Source organism: Ips typographus, linkage group LG1 (genome assembly GCF_016097725.1).
Source record: "Ips typographus isolate SLU linkage group LG1, UJ_Ityp_2.0, whole genome shotgun sequence".
In the NCBI taxonomy this organism is placed as follows: Eukaryota; Metazoa; Arthropoda; class Insecta; order Coleoptera; family Curculionidae; genus Ips; species Ips typographus.
The window spans coordinates 5,190,776-5,209,797 of record NC_138422.1 but is presented as its reverse complement, the minus strand read 5'-3'; the positions used below and the strand labels follow the sequence as shown (position 1 = coordinate 5,209,797).

Below are 19,022 nucleotides of genomic sequence, written 5' to 3'. Positions count from 1 at the left end.
ACTTTTATTCAAGCAAACTTTAATTAGACTTACTAATTAAATACTCACCTTTATTAATTCGGTTGCCTTAAATTTCTATTTAAGTGTTGCCGCTTTAACGAGATGTGAAATTGTATTTTAAATTGTTTTGGTAGAGTCCCGGACTTACAGACAAATTGCTTCTAGAAGATAATCTTAACGAGTTTCATAATAATTATTACAATTACAGGCATTTTGCATTCAATTAATACACATACCTAAAATCAAACATAATTAGTTCACAGCACCAGAAAATCGCATTGTTGTCATACTCGTCAAGATTTTTCCTTTTTTTATATGATTATTTCTACTAAAAGACGGATTTTAAAAATGTTGATTAAAGCCAAACAGCGGTGGCGTTAATGATTAATTATTTGTCTTTCATAAGTGTCAGAAATGGAGTAAGTTAAATCTTTCTAAAACTGTGAGTGTGAACTAAGTCAATTAGCAATTTTTGAAACGTTTTATCAGAATTGGAAGTGACAAATAGAATTTGTTAGTACTTAATAACCATTTTGTTTCAATATTTCAGAAATTATATTCGGATTCAGTTTTTTGTTTTTGTTAGCGCGCCGGAAAATTCACCAGTTCAAAACAGTGCACCGAAAATGGTCACTTTCGTGCGTCCTCACGGAAAAGATACATTTTCTCTAGTTTTCATAGTCGTATAATAAAAAATCTATATTTCGAGAATAAAATTAGTGCGGGAATATCATTCGCGCACACTCGTAGAAAAACACTATTTTAAAACAATTAACATTGCCACATTTAGTCTGGGAAAAACCTTGGTAGATAAACACCACAATTGCTTTTATGTGACTGAAGTTAGCAGAAATAGGTAAACGTATACCTTCATAGAACTTCACAAATCTCGTGTTTCGTCTCTAGATAAACGTGAGTTATGTTGCATAAAAGAGTTATCATTTGTACGTAAATATATGCGGTATATCCAAGTAAACAGTGTTTAGAAGTATTGTGTTATAACATGCAGAATAGCGGGTAGTAGAACGTGACCCGGATTTAATGGAAAATTTAACCGGTTTTATCAGCTTGCTATACTCGTTCCATAATCAAGTTTGCATGAATATTCTCGATTTTAGAGGAAAATTGCTCTATATGCTAGCACAGCTAATCGTTGTAGCAAAATACGAATTATGTTTGCATTTAAGTTACTCCAACTTACACTTTAGTAGGTACACTTTGTTTATAACACAAAGTTGTTTCATAGAAATATTAGTAGTTATGCCTATTTACTCTGCCATTTCTAACCAACAATGTGGTATTTTAAGCCAAATTTAAGGTAAGTAGTTTACACAAATCATTATGAAGAAAAAATAAATGTAGTTCATATCTTCCCAAGTTATGAAATTGACAAACTAAGGATAGAGTTATATTTTAGTTTGTATGTAAAATTTCGGCATTAACTAAGGTACTACGAGTCTCAACGAAACTTTCATTTGTATCATTCATTTGTGTCGTATTTTAAGCCAAATTTAGGGTAAGCAGTTTTCACAAGTCATTATGAAAAAAAATGTAGTTCATATCTTCCCAAGTTATGAAATTGGCAAACTAAGTATAGAAAGTTACATTTTGGTTTGTATGTAAAATTTCGGCATAACTAAGGTACTACGAGTCTCAACGAAACTTTCATTTGTATCATTCATTCGTGTCGTATTTTAATCCAAATTTAAGGTAAGTACTTTACACAAGTCATTATGAAAAAATGTAGTTCATATCTTTCCAAGTTATGAAATTGACAAACTAATTATAAAAAGTTATATCTTAGTTTGTATGTAAAATTTCGGTATAATTAAGGTACTACGATACTTTCATTTGTATCATTCATTTTAACCGCTTTAGGTCCTTTTGTAACCTCTCTCTTAACATCAATATACGCATAAGAATTCTTACTTTGAGTAGAAAGCTAGAGTCTTACCGAGGCTGCCATTAAACGCCTGGAGGCATTTGAAATGTAGACCAAAGCATGTTACGGGTCTCATACATATACTATACAACTAACATCACGATTCTCGAGAAGCTCAGAAAAGACAAGAAAATTAACCAACGTTGTCCCATCACCAAGAAGATAAGCACCTTTAGAAGAAGAGTGTCTATTAAACCCTTATTGAGATGTATAATTATTACTGGATATTACTTCTTCTTTTGGATCTCTTTCTTCTCTGGATATTCTTTCTAAGTATTACTTCTTCATTATCAAAATTTGCACTGCTTTACAAAGAATAACTAACAAAATAGTATATTTCATTACCAGTCTAGAAAAAAGGTTTTTACCGTGCGTGCGTGACACTCGGCTTTGCCTCCCACAGGAAGTCATGCGAGAATATCAGAATAGTATATTGTACAACAAGGGTGAATAAGATGTCCTTTGTACTTAATATGTTTAATCTGCGGTTATATTTTAGTTACATACATATAGGAAAGTATCACTTTCCGCACCTTTTAGGAAAATAACTATTACACGTGAAATAAGTATTTTTAGTCATTCTGCTGTAGAAAGTGTCATGTGTGAGACCTGTACAGGAATCCGAGTATCAGACATTTCCTATACCAATTTGTAATCAAGGTTGCATCCGGTTGCCTCAAGACCAACAAATCCAAGAAGATTAACGCTCTATTTGCTTCAGTTTCTTCACTAAATTGTAATTTAGAGTGGTAAGAGTTTAACGCTGTTTTGTGAATTTGATCTTTGGGAACTGCCATAAAGGTGTTATTTGCTTAGTATTTTATAAACGGCATGCTAAATGGAACTGTAGTGAGTGATCAAGTTTTGGAAGAATTTGTATTAAGAGGCCCTACAAATTTTAGATAGGCCCTACAATCATTAGATGCTCTGCAACAGAGGTTTATCATCAAGTATTATATTCTGCTGTTAAAACTTAAAACAAATGAATTTAGTCATATAACCTTACACAAAAAATCATTGTGAAAAATATACAGGGTGTTTCAGGATAGGTTTGTGTGGGATTGTTAGCAATCAACTTGGCGCTCAGAGGCTTACATTACGTTTTGAATCAAGGACCACATTTAATTAAACCCAATAAATTATTTACCTCAAAATAAACAAAGAGGGGGTCTCTTCGTTAAGCAGAAACTTCACAAAATTCAAGTTCAAGAGTTTCACTCCCGGTTTGCAGCGTGTTTTCGACCGGTGCGCCGCTGTACGGAAAACTGAACCTCCGACTTCGTTGAAGTTTCCCGACACACTGAGATTTCGAAAACAGCATTCAATTCAATTCAACTCACGTTGTTGGGAGACGCTTGCAGGCGGAATGAGATCTTGAAATTCTGCTAAAAATCGTATTATATCCATGTCATAAAGTTGAAGATAACAAAGTTGCTATTTGGCTTAGGGATTTGTAACAGTATCCATGTGTAAAACATCAATATCTTGATAGTGGGATAAATTAGTTTTAATTTTACTTTATCGCGTTTTATTACATTTTACATACGACAGAAACTCTCTTGAGTGTTTTTAACGATATTGCTAAGGAACCGTTAAATCGATATTACCTGAAATGTGTGCGGTGGCTTCATTGTGTATCATAAACAGAATTGTTAACCACATATGTTAACCTATTCTAGTTTACTGCTGAAGTTAAATGTCATTTTATTTTGGTTGCTTTGAATCAACTCATGGAGTCTACATGGTACTTATTTCCCGGTAAGTCACGTTGTACTATACAATAAAAGGTTCGGTTACTTAATTATGTGCTTTGCGTACAGGCCAGACATTGGAAAACACCAAAATATCAGACAGGGCCCATGCATTGCATATCACTAAATCGGGATGGAACAATATAACGAGACATCTGGACCGGAAAAAAATCCTCCAAGAGGCTGCTGATAAGGAAGCTGAAGTAAAACGCTATTTAGATGAGGGCTCTAAAAATATGACTAAAAACTGGGAAAACTCCTTGGAGGTTGGTATTTTTACAGTATAATTTCGAAGTGTTGAGTGTTTGTACAAGTAGAACGTACGTAGACGCAAAGAGGAAGAAAAAATGAGGCAACTAGAAGATAAAAAAGAGGAGAGACATAGAAAATTTTTACAATTGCGGAAAGAACAGGAAGAAATTCGAGCTCAGTACATGGCAAAAGTGAAGAAACAAATGTTTTTGAGTACCGGATATGCCAAGTATGTATATTGACGTTGCTAAAAACAAAGTTTTGTTAGATTTTTCATGAACGATGGTGTCAAAATTTAAGTTCTGTATGTAAAAAAAATACTGATAAAATCGAGAAAGAGAAAGAGATTCACTAACTGCCTTATTCTGCAGAAAAGTTTGTTGATTATACAAAAATTCTCTCTTATCAAAAGAATAACCTAGAGAAGAGCGTTATTCTTACACACCAAATTGACCTTGTGGATGCACGTTTGATTATATTTTTGTGTTGTTATAGAGAATTAACCAGCGCTCTAATTACCTCAGAAGTGATATTCGAACGCGAGAAACAACAGGAGTTCAATAATAAAATTAAACAACATGACAAAGAAGTGGACGAAGAATTCTGGGAGTTACAAAAGCAGAAAGATGAAGAAGCCGCTAAAGCGGATGAGGAAAAACGAAAGAGAGTTGCTGAAAAAAACCAGAAGCACGCGAGTGAATTAAAGCAAATGTAACCATTTGAGTATTTTTTAGTTATAAATAACCAGTTGCTCATAAAAATTACAGAATAGAGGAACAAGCACGTTTGAAGACAAAACTACGCGAAGACCAAATCAGGAAAGAAGCGATGGATAATATAGAAGCAGTCAAGGAAATGGAAAAGCTTGAACAAATGCAAAATGAAGAGGTACAAATAACCATATTTTTTTTTTAATTATTAGGACAAGAATATTAAATCCACTACTCAATAGAAACGAAGAAGAAAGAAAGAACTGGCGGATGAAAAAAAGAAGTTCTTGGAAAAGCAGCGAGAATTAGAGTTGCAAAAAATAAAAGAGAACAAAGAGCTGGATGAAGTGATAGATATTTACAAAGAAGCAAAACATCGGATAGATTGCATGAAAAAGCAAAAAGAGAAAGAGGTAAAAACTATTGTAATTTCAGCACTTTTCTAGTCCAAATCTAAAAATTCTAAAATTACTTTATACTCACGTGTACAATAACTAAGAATGTTTTTTAGTTAAGAGACATGGAAGTGAAACGTAGAGAAAAAATAGCCTCCATGGTTATGGCGGAAGAAATGAACAGATCAGAAGCGGAAGAAAAAGCTATTAGAAAAGCAATGGCTGAACGAGAAGAAGCGTAAGTACCCTACAAACCCAATTAACATAAAGTAACACAAAAATGTTGCAGTGAAATGCAAAAAATCAAAGCCAGACAAGAATACGATGCAAAAATGAAGCAAGAACTACTAAAAAACAGACAAGATATGCTGATTAAAGAAGAACAAAAGAGAGCTAAAGAAGAAGAAATTAAAAAATGGGAACTGTTGAACAGATACAAAACTGACGAACACATGAAGAAATATGAAGAATCGAAGAGGAAGCAGTTTTGGCAAAAAATTATTGAATACCGAAACGATTTGTGCGAGCAGATGGTGAGTTAATATAAAAGTTTTAATTAGAAAAATGCATCAGATGGTAGAACACAAAGTAGTATGGAAAACTCTTCAAATAAACATGTTTAAGTGCGATACAAAACTTCAAAGCTGTCGGAAAAATGTATGACTGGAGATATTTAAACGAAATTTTGTGATGACTTTAGTTTTTTTAGTTTAAGCTATACTATAGGTTAATGTAATTAGTTGGTAACAGTGGAGCTAAGATCGAGCCGTAGTAAAGGTTGTGAGAGTATCAAGTCTGTCCATTACAGTGTTGTCATTATATTTTTGTTTGATTTTACGCATATTACGAAGATTTCTTCTTATTTCTTCCTCTTTTATCATCTGATGCATGTTTTCGTTTAATTCTTGAGACTACAATATGTCTGAGTTTCATTTAAATTTGTTTTTACAGGAAGATCAGAAATTAGATCAGCAGAGAGAAAAAGAAATACAAGAAGCTCTTGAGAGAGCGTGTGTGCCAGAAGGACATGACCGATTTTTCCAATACGCGGACGAAGTTTTAGAATTGGCAAAGAAGAAGGGCCGAAACACAGTTCCTATTGAAAAAGTCATCAACGTAAGTATTGAATACAACTTTTAAAATATTACTAATGCCGGCCATACACAGTATACGGTCTACCGGAGATGTTTAACTCTAAGGCAAACCGGTGCAGGCAGGCGTCCACGGTAGACCGTAGCGTGTATGGCTAGCTTAATTGTATATGATTATGTTATACTGATGTTAATTTAATTCAATCAATTTTCCATTTTTTTAAAATCCTTTATAACTTACTTGAGCAGAAACCAAAGTTTAGTTTTAGTTTCTTGGTCAACGTAGCTTAGAATAATTACAAAATATGTAAGTAAGCTCAGAATTTTCTGAAATTTAAAATTGAATTGTAATTAATAGCCCGTTGGAAATTGCAAAAATTACGATAGAAAAGAAACAGAATAACAATAAATAGACAAATAAGTAGTTCGATAAGCAGAGATTGGTTAGGCGCAATGTAAACTTAATGTTAAGGTTACTTTTTCAGCAACTTTATTTTTTAAATACCATTCCAGAGATACATCAAAGATATGAACATCAAAACGGATAAATATGGCATCCTTGCTGATCCATGTCAACGTGGTGGAATTTCAGATATACAAAAGAAACTGGTGAAACCTTCCAAACCAAAAATCTGTCGCTGTAAACTTGTGAAATAAAAACAAAAGTGTCTTATATTTGCAATACTCTTTTTGTCAATATAGTCATGAGTTTATGCTGAGGAAAATCTGTCAATTTTTATTTTGTTTAATGCAGAAAATAGTGTATAAACCATATACCCTAAAATAGAACTCTATCAAAAATTTTTTTAAAAAAGCAAAACCGTCACCTTTCACACAGAACAATTAATACGTAAAAATCTGTTTCTTTAGGTTACGCCAAGGGTTAACCCAATATTTAACCCTTCTCTATTTTTATTTGCAGAAAAGGAAAATTTTTTAATCTTGGGGAAACTTTATGCCATCATTCAGAGGGTATTGCACTACCATTCAGACTGTGACTTTTTTCAATTACGGTCGCATACAAAATCAAACTCATCTTAAGCTTAGTTTAAATTAGACTATACAAATGCTTAACTTTTACATGTAAAATGAAACAGCACTGGTAACATTTGATAGGTATTTTATTCATTCATTATTGCTTATAACATTTTGCGGTAGGTAACACAATAACTTGTAGTTCATATATTATTTACAGGTTTCCTATGTTATATTTACAACCTCCTAACAAAATTATTAAAAATACGATATATTTTTGTTGTGGTAACCTTCTAATTATATTATATTAATATAACAAAGAATACATATTATGTACAAATCCCAAACAATAATTAAAGCTGCATTACCAAATTGTTGCATATAATATTATACAACTAAGTATTTTATTTAAAATTAATATTAGTTGAATAAATTGAAATTTTTAGTAAACTGTTTTAGGGGTAGGTGAAAGTTAAAGAGATTTATTACATGCATTCAGATTTACATGCTAAACATGAGATGCAACAATAATAATTAAAACCTTATAAAAGAATTCCTTATAATAATGGAGCACCGCCGTATTTACAAGCGCAAATAAAAGAACTTGTCTTTGGTTTTATAAATATTTACAAAACGATATACATAATATGTCATGTTATTGCTAAATCTCAATTGGTTAATAAAAATTTGTTGTAGTAAGTATGCCAGCATATTAACGGATTTGTTATTTTATTATCCAGTGGCAAAACTTTTCTTAAACGTGTCAAACACTTGTTGAATAAAAAGTTGGTAGAGAATTCTAACTGTAGTTTTTTCACTAGAAAACTCCATATAATCAAAATTGCATTGTTATTAAGAGATTTTTGTTTAATGAAAAGAACAATTTGTTATGTATAGAATATCATCCAGGAAATAAAACTGGGGTGAGTATTTTTACAGCAAAAAACTAAAATATATCTAATCAATAATTTTGGTTTTTCAAAATACATTTCAACACACTACATTTCCATAACAAGCAATTTTAACTGCAAGCAAAGATGTTTTTGAACCACATCCCAAAGTAAAGTTTACCATAAAAACCCGGTCCTCTCTGTATAGTTACAGAACAGATTAAAAATTTAAATAAATTTTTCTAAATTTACATAATGACATCCCTCACAACTATCTAATATAATATGTTGTTCATATCTCAAATAAAAACAATAATTCTCATTAGTTACAATAAAATAGTATTTAAATAAATAATATACAATGTGAACAAGTTAATTTGGGCCAAGATAACTAATTACGTATTTGAATAAGGTCTAAGTCTTCTGGTTATATTGCTTGTATAAATTCTATCTTTAAATGCAAAACTAATTAAATTCTTAAGATAAGTATTCAATTTTTATGGCATTTTGCACCGACTAGCATTTTAAACTTATTGAGTATTTGTGATTATTCTTAAAATCATTTCATGGCTTATTACCTTTCGTAAAATATTTAAAATGTATAAGGTTAGTTTTTCTAATGTGACAAGCTGTGTTGGAACTAGTTATACCACACACTCCTATTTACTGTACTTTTCCACATGCTGACTAAAACTGCAGAAATGAGCATAGAAAAAGGACATCAAGCAGAGTGTATCTGGATTAACTTTATTAGTTTAACAACTGACAACAGGGATAAACTAAACAAGCCCCACACCACCACCCAGAAAACACATTTTTGAAAATCCACATATCAAATAATTTATGCAGAGTTCTTAAAAACAGATATGTTTAGTCAGTTTTCTAGAATTGCAATTTTCTTTTTTCTTTGATATAAATTTAAAAAAATCCATCACAACTTTATACAATCCAAAAACTAAACTTGTACAACAAAATGCGTAATTAATTGTTGCTAAATCATGTATTAATAATGATAAATCGTTGTATTAAAAGCTAAAAATATCACAGTGTTAATAATAATAGCCTAACTTTTAAAATATATCTTAACTTGTACAACCATCATGTAATAAAAAAATCTAAATTCGATTATAACTTTGTAAATGTAGCTAAACATACCTAAAGTGTCTATTTTGTATCAGAACTTCTGTACTGTCAAGTTTGGATAACTTTTTGTTGGTAAAACTTCTACAAACATCGTTTCAATCAAACCTTGAGGCTTCTTCGGGGCTCCTTCTGAGCAACCTCTTTGTAACCGCAACTGTGATAACAACCTTATCACCTAAATAAGTTTAAATAGAATAAGACTACAAAAACCAGCCAGCAGTTTGGTAAAACCACATAAACAGCACTAGTAGTAAGTTGAGTATGAACGATAGTAGCCCGAATTAAGGGACTCAAACTTAGTTCGCTGGCTATTTTTGAGCTTTTCATGTTTACCAAACTGGCAATTTTCTCTGCTTCCCTCACGCAAGCTTCAAGTTGCAAAGCTGAAGGATATCTGTAATTAATTGTTTTGTTGAATACAATTTTTTGTTTTCATATAAGATTACTACCTCTCAGTTGATTGCACTGCCAAGAATATGTCAGTTTCCACTGTCACGTAGCCTCGCACTGTACACTGGGCTACCTGCACTTGTCTTTCCAAGCTTCTTAGCAAAGATTTTAGGTTAACTGCTTCGGTGCTACGGTTTTGACAAGCGTAGAGTGCTCTGTCGATTTGTTTTCGACTGTAGAGCAATCGCAAAGATCCTCCGCAAATTGGACAGCAAGCTCCAGGTGGTGTTATGCCTAGTTTTATCAGTTTCAATTACAATATACTTAAGCCTGGTTTATAAAACAAAATTTTATTGTAGTATTAGTATTAGTAATATGGAAAGTGTTTATAAATGATAAATTTATGGAGGTTATTACATATATGACCTATAGACTGACAAATGCCACTTCATAAATAGTAAATAGTAAATACAAAGTTGTAGCCACAATCCCTTTACTTTAAGCCTTATGGCTACTAATGATGTGTTTTAACTATTTTCTTACCTAAGCAAAATAGATCACTTAATTTAGGACACACAACATGGAAACACTGCTTGGACTTTGTATTTGTAATTAGACCAATGGCTGAGCAAGGGCCTTCGTAATCAACAGACACCAGATCAGCGTGAGCAGCGCATTCTGAGTTGTACGTTCTTCCATTAAAACCGCAAACCTGGAAAGTAAAACATGGTTTATGTCCAAATTGCATTTTATATTCTAATATACAGTTGCTAGTAAAACTCGAAAGCATTTATTTAAATTGTTGGTCAAAAAGCTCTTTACTTTACATGTGAATTTACCGAATCGGAGCACATTACACGATTTGTGATAGATCACTTTCTTGATCAATCAAAAGTTCCGAACAGTGCTGCAATTCATGGAAATGCTGTTGGAAGTGCAGTTTTTAGTAAACGTTTTTCCGATGATGTAAAGCAGTTATTAACAAAACAACTAAAAAATCCTTCCTAATTTTTGGCATCAAAAATAGTAGTTATTAAATTTTAGTTTAAATTTCTGTTACACTTTTGTTCTAAAAGTTTAGTAAATTAAAACTAAAAATACAGGGTGGTCCAGTTTTAAGTGTCAATAATTCACCATTTGATAGCCAATCAAAAAATAAGTTGACTTGCATTATGTCATTTTTCTAAAAAACGTTTCCTAAGATACAGTCCTCCTCCAAATTTCAATTTAAAAAATCGTTTTATAGTGTAAAACTGAACATTCAAGACTTGTGAGAGTCCAAATTTGTACTGAATAGTCTAAAAACTTGCTATTTACTACTAGGAATAGTCTTATGATTCGTTTTCTCAGACTGTCATCCTGGTCGAGTGTCTGAAACTGGATTTCTAGAACTAAAAACAGTCCGGAAATCAAGACAAATAAAACTAATTTTTTACTACCTACTAAAATTAATCTAAAAGTTTACTTTTAAGGCTAGAACTGACTTTACTAGGACTAAAGAGAGTCCACTTTAATTGGTGTACAACTCAATTTTCTGGACTGAAACAAGTCAATTTTAGGACTATTTGATACCAAAATCAAAATTGTAGCATTTGGTACCAAAATTTTTTACTTTTATTACTGAAGAAACTTGACTTTTGGACATAGTCAAACTCGATTTTTCAGTCTTAAAAATCACTAAAAATAGCCTAAATTTTTTAAAGATGCTACAATTTATTGTACCTATGAGTGTAGAAGTCAATTTAATAGAGAAGAAGCTTGAAATATCATTTTTAAGACTATGGACAGTGTACAAACTGGCTTTTAGGCCTGATGAATCAAAAACTTTGTAAAGATCGTCTTAAAACTCGATTTGAGGCACTGAAATCAGCCTTAAAGCATTAAAAACAGTCTAGATTTTTAAGAAATACTCGAATTTTTAGCACTGAGGTCTAAGTTGATTTAATAGCGACAAAGCTTGGAATCCCATTTTAAGTCTATGAAGAATGTAAAAATTGTTTTTTAAGTTTGCTATGTCAATAACTTGGTGAAGATAGTCTTGAAACTCGATTTTCCAAGCTGAAAGCAGTTTTGAAGCACCAAAAATAGTCCAGAATTCTAAGAAAATGAAAAGCAAAGTAAAGAGCAGGAAAAGTTTGTTTTCAAGACTTCATAATATTGAAATTTGTCTTCAAATTATGAAAACTTGCTTGCTTCTGATGTCACTTTTCATTAGTTCAGAGTCACATTTGGTGTTCAAGTCAATTTTGAAGGTTTAAATGTATGAATTTGTAGTCAAAAATTATAGAAAAAGTAGTATTTTATGTTTTCAAGTCAATTTTCTATATTAAAGTCTCTCGATTTGCATGAAAACTGGTTACAAACACAATTTTTCAGCTTCAGAAATCAATTTTTATCTTTTCTAAGTCAATTTTCAAAACTAGTCTTTCAGTTTGCCTGGAAACTATAAAAACTGGCTACAATGAAATTTTTTAAGCTTCTTTAGTAAATTTTCCGTTTCCAAGACAATTTTTAAGTTGAGTTGGGTTAGTTTTGGTTCTTTGAACGTAATAACTGAATTGTCTCGTAAACGAAGTTTCAAATCAGAATTTTATAAGAGATAATTTCTTTTCCATCGGGAACAAGAAACTGTAATTTTTGAAAAATCTCTAGAGACGTAGAAAATTAGGCAAAAACATGAAAACCATCTTCTTATGGTTTACGCTACTGGAGAATTTTGGCAAACGTCATTCATAATGACTAATAATTTCATAAGTGCTTGTTCCAAATTTGATCAAAACTGCTCCAACGGTCTGACAGTTATGACAAAAAACCGATTTTTTAAACCGAAATTTGAAGGACTGTATTTTCCTTAGGAAGCATTGTTCAGGAAAATGACATAATGCATGTCAACTTATTTTTTAATTGGTTATGGATTGGTGAATTATTGACATTTAAAACTGGACCACCCTGTATATGTATTTTATACCTTATAAGATTCTTAGGGCACCGAAAAAAAGGTAAGTGATCTAGCCAGTTAACACAGCAAATTTGATAACAATTTAAAATTTTTAATGTTCAATTTATATTGCAATAAAGTCGGTACAACATACTTCTGTCAAAATTGCACAACAATTCAACAAAAGTTATAATACTTACTTGTCCTTTGTGCCGACATCGTTTCAAACACGGACCCCTATAAGCCAGTTTTGCATTGTGGTGAGCTAACAAGCAAGAGTTGCTATACTCTTGATTGTCGACGTCACACACAGGGTCTCTGGCTAAATTCAGGCACTCTGCAGAACCATCCACTGAAAGTTGAACGTATTTTAGCTTTTCTTTAAAACTACTGAACTAAAAAACATACCACACTCGTATTGCTTACAAGGTTTGTGCATTAAAGACAAACAAGTCTGCTGTTTAGGAACGCACTTTTGACCAACTGGACAAGAATTGCTTTTGCAAGGATTTTGACAAGGCAAAATTTCAATATCAGCGTCGTGAAGTCCAGCGCACCTAAAAGATTTTTTTTTACTATAATGCAAGCTTGATAATTAAGAGAGATATTATACTTTGCCAAACAAGCTGAAGGGTAAGTAATTCCGTTACGGCCACAAACAGGAACATAATGAGGTGGGCAATTACAAGGTAATGTAGTGTAGGCAGTATTTCTACCTCCCACAGCACTGCTTTCGCATTGTCGTTTGCTGCAAACTAGTTCTCCTGCGTAGCAACTGCAACTATTGCAGTCGATGTTGAATGCAGATCCATGTTGTTGGTGACTATTACCTACAAAGATTTACCAAAAAAATTAATAAAAATTATTCTGCTGAAAATTGGTAGTTGCACAACTCACCAAGTAAGCAGGATGTAAGGGAAAAACAAGGCAAAGGCTGGCATTCACCAATACTGTTTTTGTTGCACTTGCAGATTTTCAAGCAACCCTTAGGGTTATTAGGTATTGGGATTCTTACGTAAGTTCCATCAGGCACCTAAAACACAGTACAGTTTTCAGGATTTTTCACGTCATAGGAGTGAAAACTTACCATGTACTGAGAGACTTCACCCAGTTTACAACCTGGCTGGCATATGTAAGGCTTACAATCAATTCCAGGAAGACAGTCTTTGTTGACCAAACATATTTCGTTTGGTTCGCAAGGGTTTCCCTTGCAAGGACTCGAAATTTGACCTGTGGAATAATAGTAACCAAATTGTCTAATATTGATGAGGAACGGGTGAAGATGCAAACATATATGAAAAAGTAATAATTTGATCAGTCCTATACGGTTCTTAAACGTTGAACATTGGGCATGAATATATACAAACGTGTATTATAATAAGACCTCATGGAACACGAAAATATGAACGCATGAGAAAAACTGACACTTACCACTTATTCTAGGATAATTTGTAGCAGCTGGTGCAAGATAATCGTTGGCTTTAATGCAGGACATGTTGGGGTCGTCTGGTGATAAAGATTCACATATTTTCTCAGCCGAATAATTCAGAGGAAGCCTGCTCCAGTCCGCACATTCGGTCAGAATTTGCAAGCAAACGTCCCGACATATTTGATTTGCATGTGACTGCCTGAAAGTATTGAAAAACGAATTATTTTCAGTTACACCAACATGTTTAGGTACGACTTGATCGTAAAATCATTATCACCTAAGACATCCTTTTTTGTACGACTTGTATAATTTTCAGTGTTTACAGCTGTTTTGAAGGCGGGAAGAACTAGTTCCTGTCTAGTTTCTGGATGATATGACTAATATACCTGCTGTACTTACAGTTTACAGTTCAACTGAACGGGAAGTAACATATAGGATTAAAGGAAATTTGTTAAAATATGATTTGTGATTTGTGATATGATGATGATTTTGTTGAAGTCGTACAAAAAATAGTGTAAGAGTTGAATTTAAAAGTGCTGTGTTCTCTTTTTTTCTATGAGAAGATCAACACCGAATTCATTCCCGAGAGAAGCAAATATCTGCTAGGTACAAACAAATTTATTTGAAGCTTTCGCAGACTAACGTATCCCCTACATTTCCATTCTAAGAACAACATATCTGAACAGGCAGCAGCGAAAACAAAATTACAAGCAGAGACAGTTCAAGAATCAAAAAAATGTCAGATATATAATTTTACCTCTACAAGAGAATATTTATTTAAAAAAAGATTGACTTAAGTACCTAGATGAAGGGTAATCTACGTTTTGCCAATTTGTAATTTCAGGCCGGCAAGAAAGGTATGAAAAGTTCTAAGAACCATCCGGAGCTTTTCAAAAAGCAGTCCTAAAAAGGCAATATTGCCAAGACTGAATTTTAGGACAAATATGGCGCTGAGCTATAACTTCATGGTCCAACAATCCGAGTGAGAAGAGATCTCCAAACTAAATAGAAGGAGAGGACAACCTTCTGCTGCTTTTGCTTGCAACAAGTCATCGAAAGGTCCGTCTTAAGAGTGACGCAAGTTAAAATATGTCAAAAACAAACAATATAGATGCAATAGAAAGAATGACGCACTTGTAATGGCTAAAGAGAATATTATTATAACGAACCATTTGAAAAGAATATCCTCAAATTGGAATCTAGATCCCCAGCTCAAAACAGTTAGCTTAATAGGGGCCTATGTCCAACCATGATGATTATTTTTCAAGCTTACCTGGAGCAAGGTTTTACTTGAAGTGTACAAGCCACCGCTTTCCAAATGTTCGAACATTTTTCATCTGGTTTTAAAGGTAGCGTCAATCCGGGCAAGGCAATAATATTTTGATTTTGCCATAAGGTTACCTCGCTTCTGGCTGCTTCATCCGCTTGAGGTGTACAGGAACGATACAATTCAGTCGGACGATTATTAAAGTTGGTGCAAAATGACAGTCCGTCGCATCCCAGTTCGCATGGTTCGTCCACTAAATCAAAATGTGATAACACTTGAATGATATAGTCCGAATCTTGTTGTTACCTTCATCTATGCAATTTCTTAGATCATCCTCATTGACATTGCTGAGGCATTTACGGTGAAATTCTTCCCATGAAGTGGTCCAGGATTTAGTGAATGTTTTTGAGCATAATCGGTGACATTGTGTAGAGTTGGCACGTTGGCAACAATGCCACTTGGCACTATCCATTCCAACCCTCTCTATTTGGGATACTTCCAAGGAAGGCGAGTTTTGCGTGTCGTCTCTCGTAGGAGAAAGAAAGCATTGCCAAAACTTATCCTATCATAGAAAAATGTCATAACAAAATAATAAAATGTAGTTTAACCCTTACCTGAAGTAAAGGTGTTTCACACCCTCCCATTTGTAAACCATTAATAATATCTTGAATTGTAGTAGATTTGTGAGACATAACTAATTTGCAGTTTTCCCTGCATTTCGCGTTATTAGATTTATCACAGCAATGCATATCTGAAATATCACATTATTAGTTACATCAAAAATTACCTCAAATTCTCACTCACATTTAAGCGTATTATTGACTGGAGTTACTTTAATAAAATCCTTCATACAATCAATCACTTTAGGACTAGTTTCCTGGCACTCTTCTTTCAGTCTTTGTCTTTGGTATTTGCTTGGAGTCAATTGACTCAGAAATATATCGCTGTAAAAACATTTTTTAAATATATAGAGACAAATATGCAATAAGTCGTACCTGCAGGCTTCCATGCACTCAGAATTTTCAGCACTATTACAGCAATTTTCTCTAGCCTGCTGTTGGTCTATACAAGAGAAGAAAGGGATTTCGTCACTAGGTCGACAGTTACGCACTAAATCTTCAGTGGAAGTGGCTGTGACACAGGCTCTTTTACAGTTTTCACTGTAAGGAACTGGGCAACAACTTCGACCGGCCCACGAATCTCCTCTGGAAATATCTGAAAAATTAAACTAAACTACTATTTGACCCAAGCTAAAGTTTATGGTGTGTATTCTTAGTGTTAATTTATTTGTCCACTTCTAGTAGAAATACATTCTGAATGAAGTAAGAATATAAATACTTACCAAATTTTCCAAGAATAATGCTCAGAAGTTTTGGCAAATTGTCAGTGCATACAAGAAAAAAAAACTATTAAGTATCATTATGTGCCTGTTATGCAGGGTGTGCGAAAATGGTGCAACCAATCCTTAAGGATGTGGTACTGCAAGAATAACCCATAATAACAGATCTACAGGGTTAAAGTGAAAGTTTGTTAAAATTAGATTTTAATTTCTTTTTATTACTAACGTTTTAAAATTTTGTACACTTATTAGTTTTAGGTACCTAAGATATTTAATGTTAATGTTCAAAAGTTACTATTTATTCCTTAGTGTTGTTTCCTAAGGGTTGTTATCTACTTAATAACCTATAAATATTGTGTTTTCTTCCTTTTATCTGTGTAATTTTGTAAAATAAAACAGCGTTTAAAAATATGTTAAAATGGTTCATTTGTCTTGTTTACGATTTTCTCTGATTGTAATACAGGGTTTGCCACCCAAATCGTTCATTAAAAGTTTATTCTTCTTCTTCTTTCAGTAGCCCTTTTGCATCCACTTCTGGACATATGCTTCCATTCGGATCGGTTCATTGCCATAAAAGTTTATTGGGATTTGGAATTAAAATAAATTTGATGAGTGCTATGTTTTGACAATCTTTCTGTCACTTCTGGTTTAACCGGAAGTTGATGTCAACTAGCTTATTTTAGTTGGAACACCCTGTATATTATTGTATTTTTGAATAGTTTTATTAATTTCAAATATTTTTCATGTATCGTAACCCATATTTATCTACAACGGTTTTCGAGATATTGACGTTTGAAAAATGACACTTTCAGGTTTTCAAGTGTCATACTTTTTTAATATGACACGCCGTCAATATTTCGAAAACTGTTGCAGATAGCTAATAGGTTATGATACATCAAAAATATTTGAAATCGATAGGACTTTTCAAAAATACAACACTACACAGGATGTTCCATTTAAAATAAGGAAATTGACATCTACTTCCGGTTTAACCGTTCTTGACAAATCTTTAAAATAGCAAAGCTGTGGAAAAAATGATAAGTGAAAACCAGGAAATAGATAGCAAAAAGGAAGATTTTTGAGGATAGTATTACTGTCCTAGTATTGTACGACTTTAAGCAAACGATACTAGGATATCTATTTTTTCATAAACAACTAAATATTGTACAACCGTACAACCAAAAGACAAATAAGAAAAAGAACAACATTTAAGATACATGTTCTCACATTTCGCCCAACATTTAAATATCAAGCCAAAGTTCTGCCTTTGACTAACAAATTACGCCGTTATATTGTTCAGTTCACTCAAATTTAGATAAAAGTCGTAACAATTATAAATTCCTTTGATTAACTTTATTAATGGACATTGACATAAATTTCTTCAGCCCTGTTTTGTTGGTTATCAGGGTCAACTGCATTACGATAATGAGTAGAAAACAATATTTCGGAGAATCAACATAAAATTAATTTTAAAAATATAAACAGTTTCAAAAATTTATTAGTGTAGATAACAGAAATTTATCTAGTGATTCTCTTGACCTTAAGTTTTAATAGAATAAATTATCATTGTTATTATTACTAATTGTATTTGTGTTAAACTTGTAGGAATAGATGCTTTATAATGATCAACCACCCACTATCAAAGCCACAAAAAAAAAAACAAGTTCTATCGCACGTAAGATACGTTTGTTTTCAAAAACGATTTAAATTTCAAATTAGTTGAGACAATAGAAGCGTTTACATGTAGCCCATTCAAACACGGTTTAACCTAACCATGCTATGCTTTATTCATCATATTGGGACTTCATGTAGCATTGGAATACGTAGGTATAAATTTGAATATATACGGAAAATCAAAGTAAACTAGAATGACGTCAAAGCTGTAAAAATTGAAATATTTTATACATTGTTCGCATTTCCGCACCAATAAATGCCTGGTGGCAATGAATTTTCAAGAATATCTGTCAATTAGACAATGTTACCAACGTAACAAACCCTGAAATCAACTCAAGCAAAATTTAGAGTTTTCTGGCATCATCCTAGTTTACTTTGTTTTTTTTTTCAGTAAATTCAACAATCCAATGCGTTCTACGCATATGAAACCAAAACAAATTCACCCAGATTTGTTTAATGCAAAATGTTTATCAAAAGAGTTCACTGGAAGATTTAGTGTACCCTTTAATGAACTAAAACGACCAACAACCTTGCTTTTAATTGGTACCATTCCATGTTATTGGCTACTTCGTTTTCTACCTCTTTTCTGATTAACACCGGCCCTGTAAGAGATAAGCGGGTGGTAAATTTATGTCCGGACACGGGTTTTGCGGTTCAGTTTATTTTCATGCAAAACTTCTCTATTTGTTATCATGTCGTTAGATTGTTCGCTTGCAAACCAGTTTGCTTTAACATCTATGTTTCTCTACATTTTACATAACGTCGCATTATTTTTATTTTAACTTAGCGCATACTTACCATTGATAGTTGCATTGAGACAATCCCAAAACGCCTCC

The 19,022-nt window shown here is 32.8% G+C and overlaps 3 protein-coding genes across 6 annotated transcripts in view; 1 reads left to right on the top strand and 2 right to left on the bottom strand.

The window, feature by feature from the left end:
* LOC145739037 (synaptotagmin-15-like) overlaps nt 1-3,495 on the bottom strand; it is an 82,665-nt gene extending 79,170 nt beyond the window's left edge. For both annotated transcript variants that reach the window (XM_081994342.1, XM_081994353.1), the window contains exon 1: nt 3,090-3,495. The gene's annotated coding sequence lies outside the window, so the exon portion shown is untranslated. The remainder of the gene's footprint in view (nt 1-3,089) is intronic.
* A 51-nt stretch (nt 3,496-3,546) lies between these two features.
* LOC145739030 (uncharacterized) lies at nt 3,547-6,866 on the top strand. Its single transcript, XM_081994329.1, has 10 exons — nt 3,547-3,700; nt 3,763-3,959; nt 4,011-4,174; nt 4,441-4,656; nt 4,713-4,833; nt 4,898-5,068; nt 5,167-5,288; nt 5,340-5,583; nt 6,002-6,166; nt 6,655-6,866. Exons 1-10 carry the CDS (start codon nt 3,673-3,675, stop codon nt 6,796-6,798), a joined length of 1,572 nt encoding a protein of 523 aa, XP_081850455.1. The 5' UTR covers nt 3,547-3,672; the 3' UTR covers nt 6,799-6,866.
* Nucleotides 6,867-7,244: 378 nt separating this feature from the next.
* Reck (Reversion-inducing-cysteine-rich protein with kazal motifs) overlaps nt 7,245-19,022 on the bottom strand; it is a 40,902-nt gene continuing 29,124 nt past the window's right edge. For all 3 annotated transcript variants that reach the window (XM_081995561.1, XM_081995562.1, XM_081995563.1), the window contains exons 4-18: nt 18,985-19,021; nt 16,169-16,388; nt 15,978-16,117; nt 15,788-15,924; nt 15,480-15,735; nt 15,180-15,426; nt 13,909-14,105; nt 13,565-13,707; nt 13,375-13,510; nt 13,091-13,307; nt 12,886-13,034; nt 12,678-12,829; nt 10,083-10,251; nt 9,599-9,833; nt 7,245-9,543 (exon numbers count right to left, since the gene is read on the bottom strand). In XM_081995561.1, the coding sequence (XP_081851687.1) occupies nt 9,321-9,543; nt 9,599-9,833; nt 10,083-10,251; nt 12,678-12,829; nt 12,886-13,034; nt 13,091-13,307; nt 13,375-13,510; nt 13,565-13,707; nt 13,909-14,105; nt 15,180-15,426; nt 15,480-15,735; nt 15,788-15,924; nt 15,978-16,117; nt 16,169-16,388; nt 18,985-19,021 (2,658 nt within the window). In that variant the 3' untranslated portion in view covers nt 7,245-9,320. The remainder of the gene's footprint in view (nt 9,544-9,598; nt 9,834-10,082; nt 10,252-12,677; nt 12,830-12,885; nt 13,035-13,090; nt 13,308-13,374; nt 13,511-13,564; nt 13,708-13,908; nt 14,106-15,179; nt 15,427-15,479; nt 15,736-15,787; nt 15,925-15,977; nt 16,118-16,168; nt 16,389-18,984; nt 19,022) is intronic.

Bases quoted from the DNA above. Each gene is read 5' to 3' on its own strand.
- LOC145739030 (XM_081994329.1), top strand. From the start codon at position 3,673: ATGGAGTCTACATGGTACTTATTTCCCG. The intron at 5,289-5,339 runs GTAAGTACCCTA...AAAATGTTGCAG, and splicing joins ATGGCTGAACGAGAAGAAGC to TGAAATGCAAAAAATCAAAG. The intron at 6,167-6,654 runs GTAAGTATTGAA...ATACCATTCCAG, and splicing joins CTATTGAAAAAGTCATCAAC to AGATACATCAAAGATATGAA.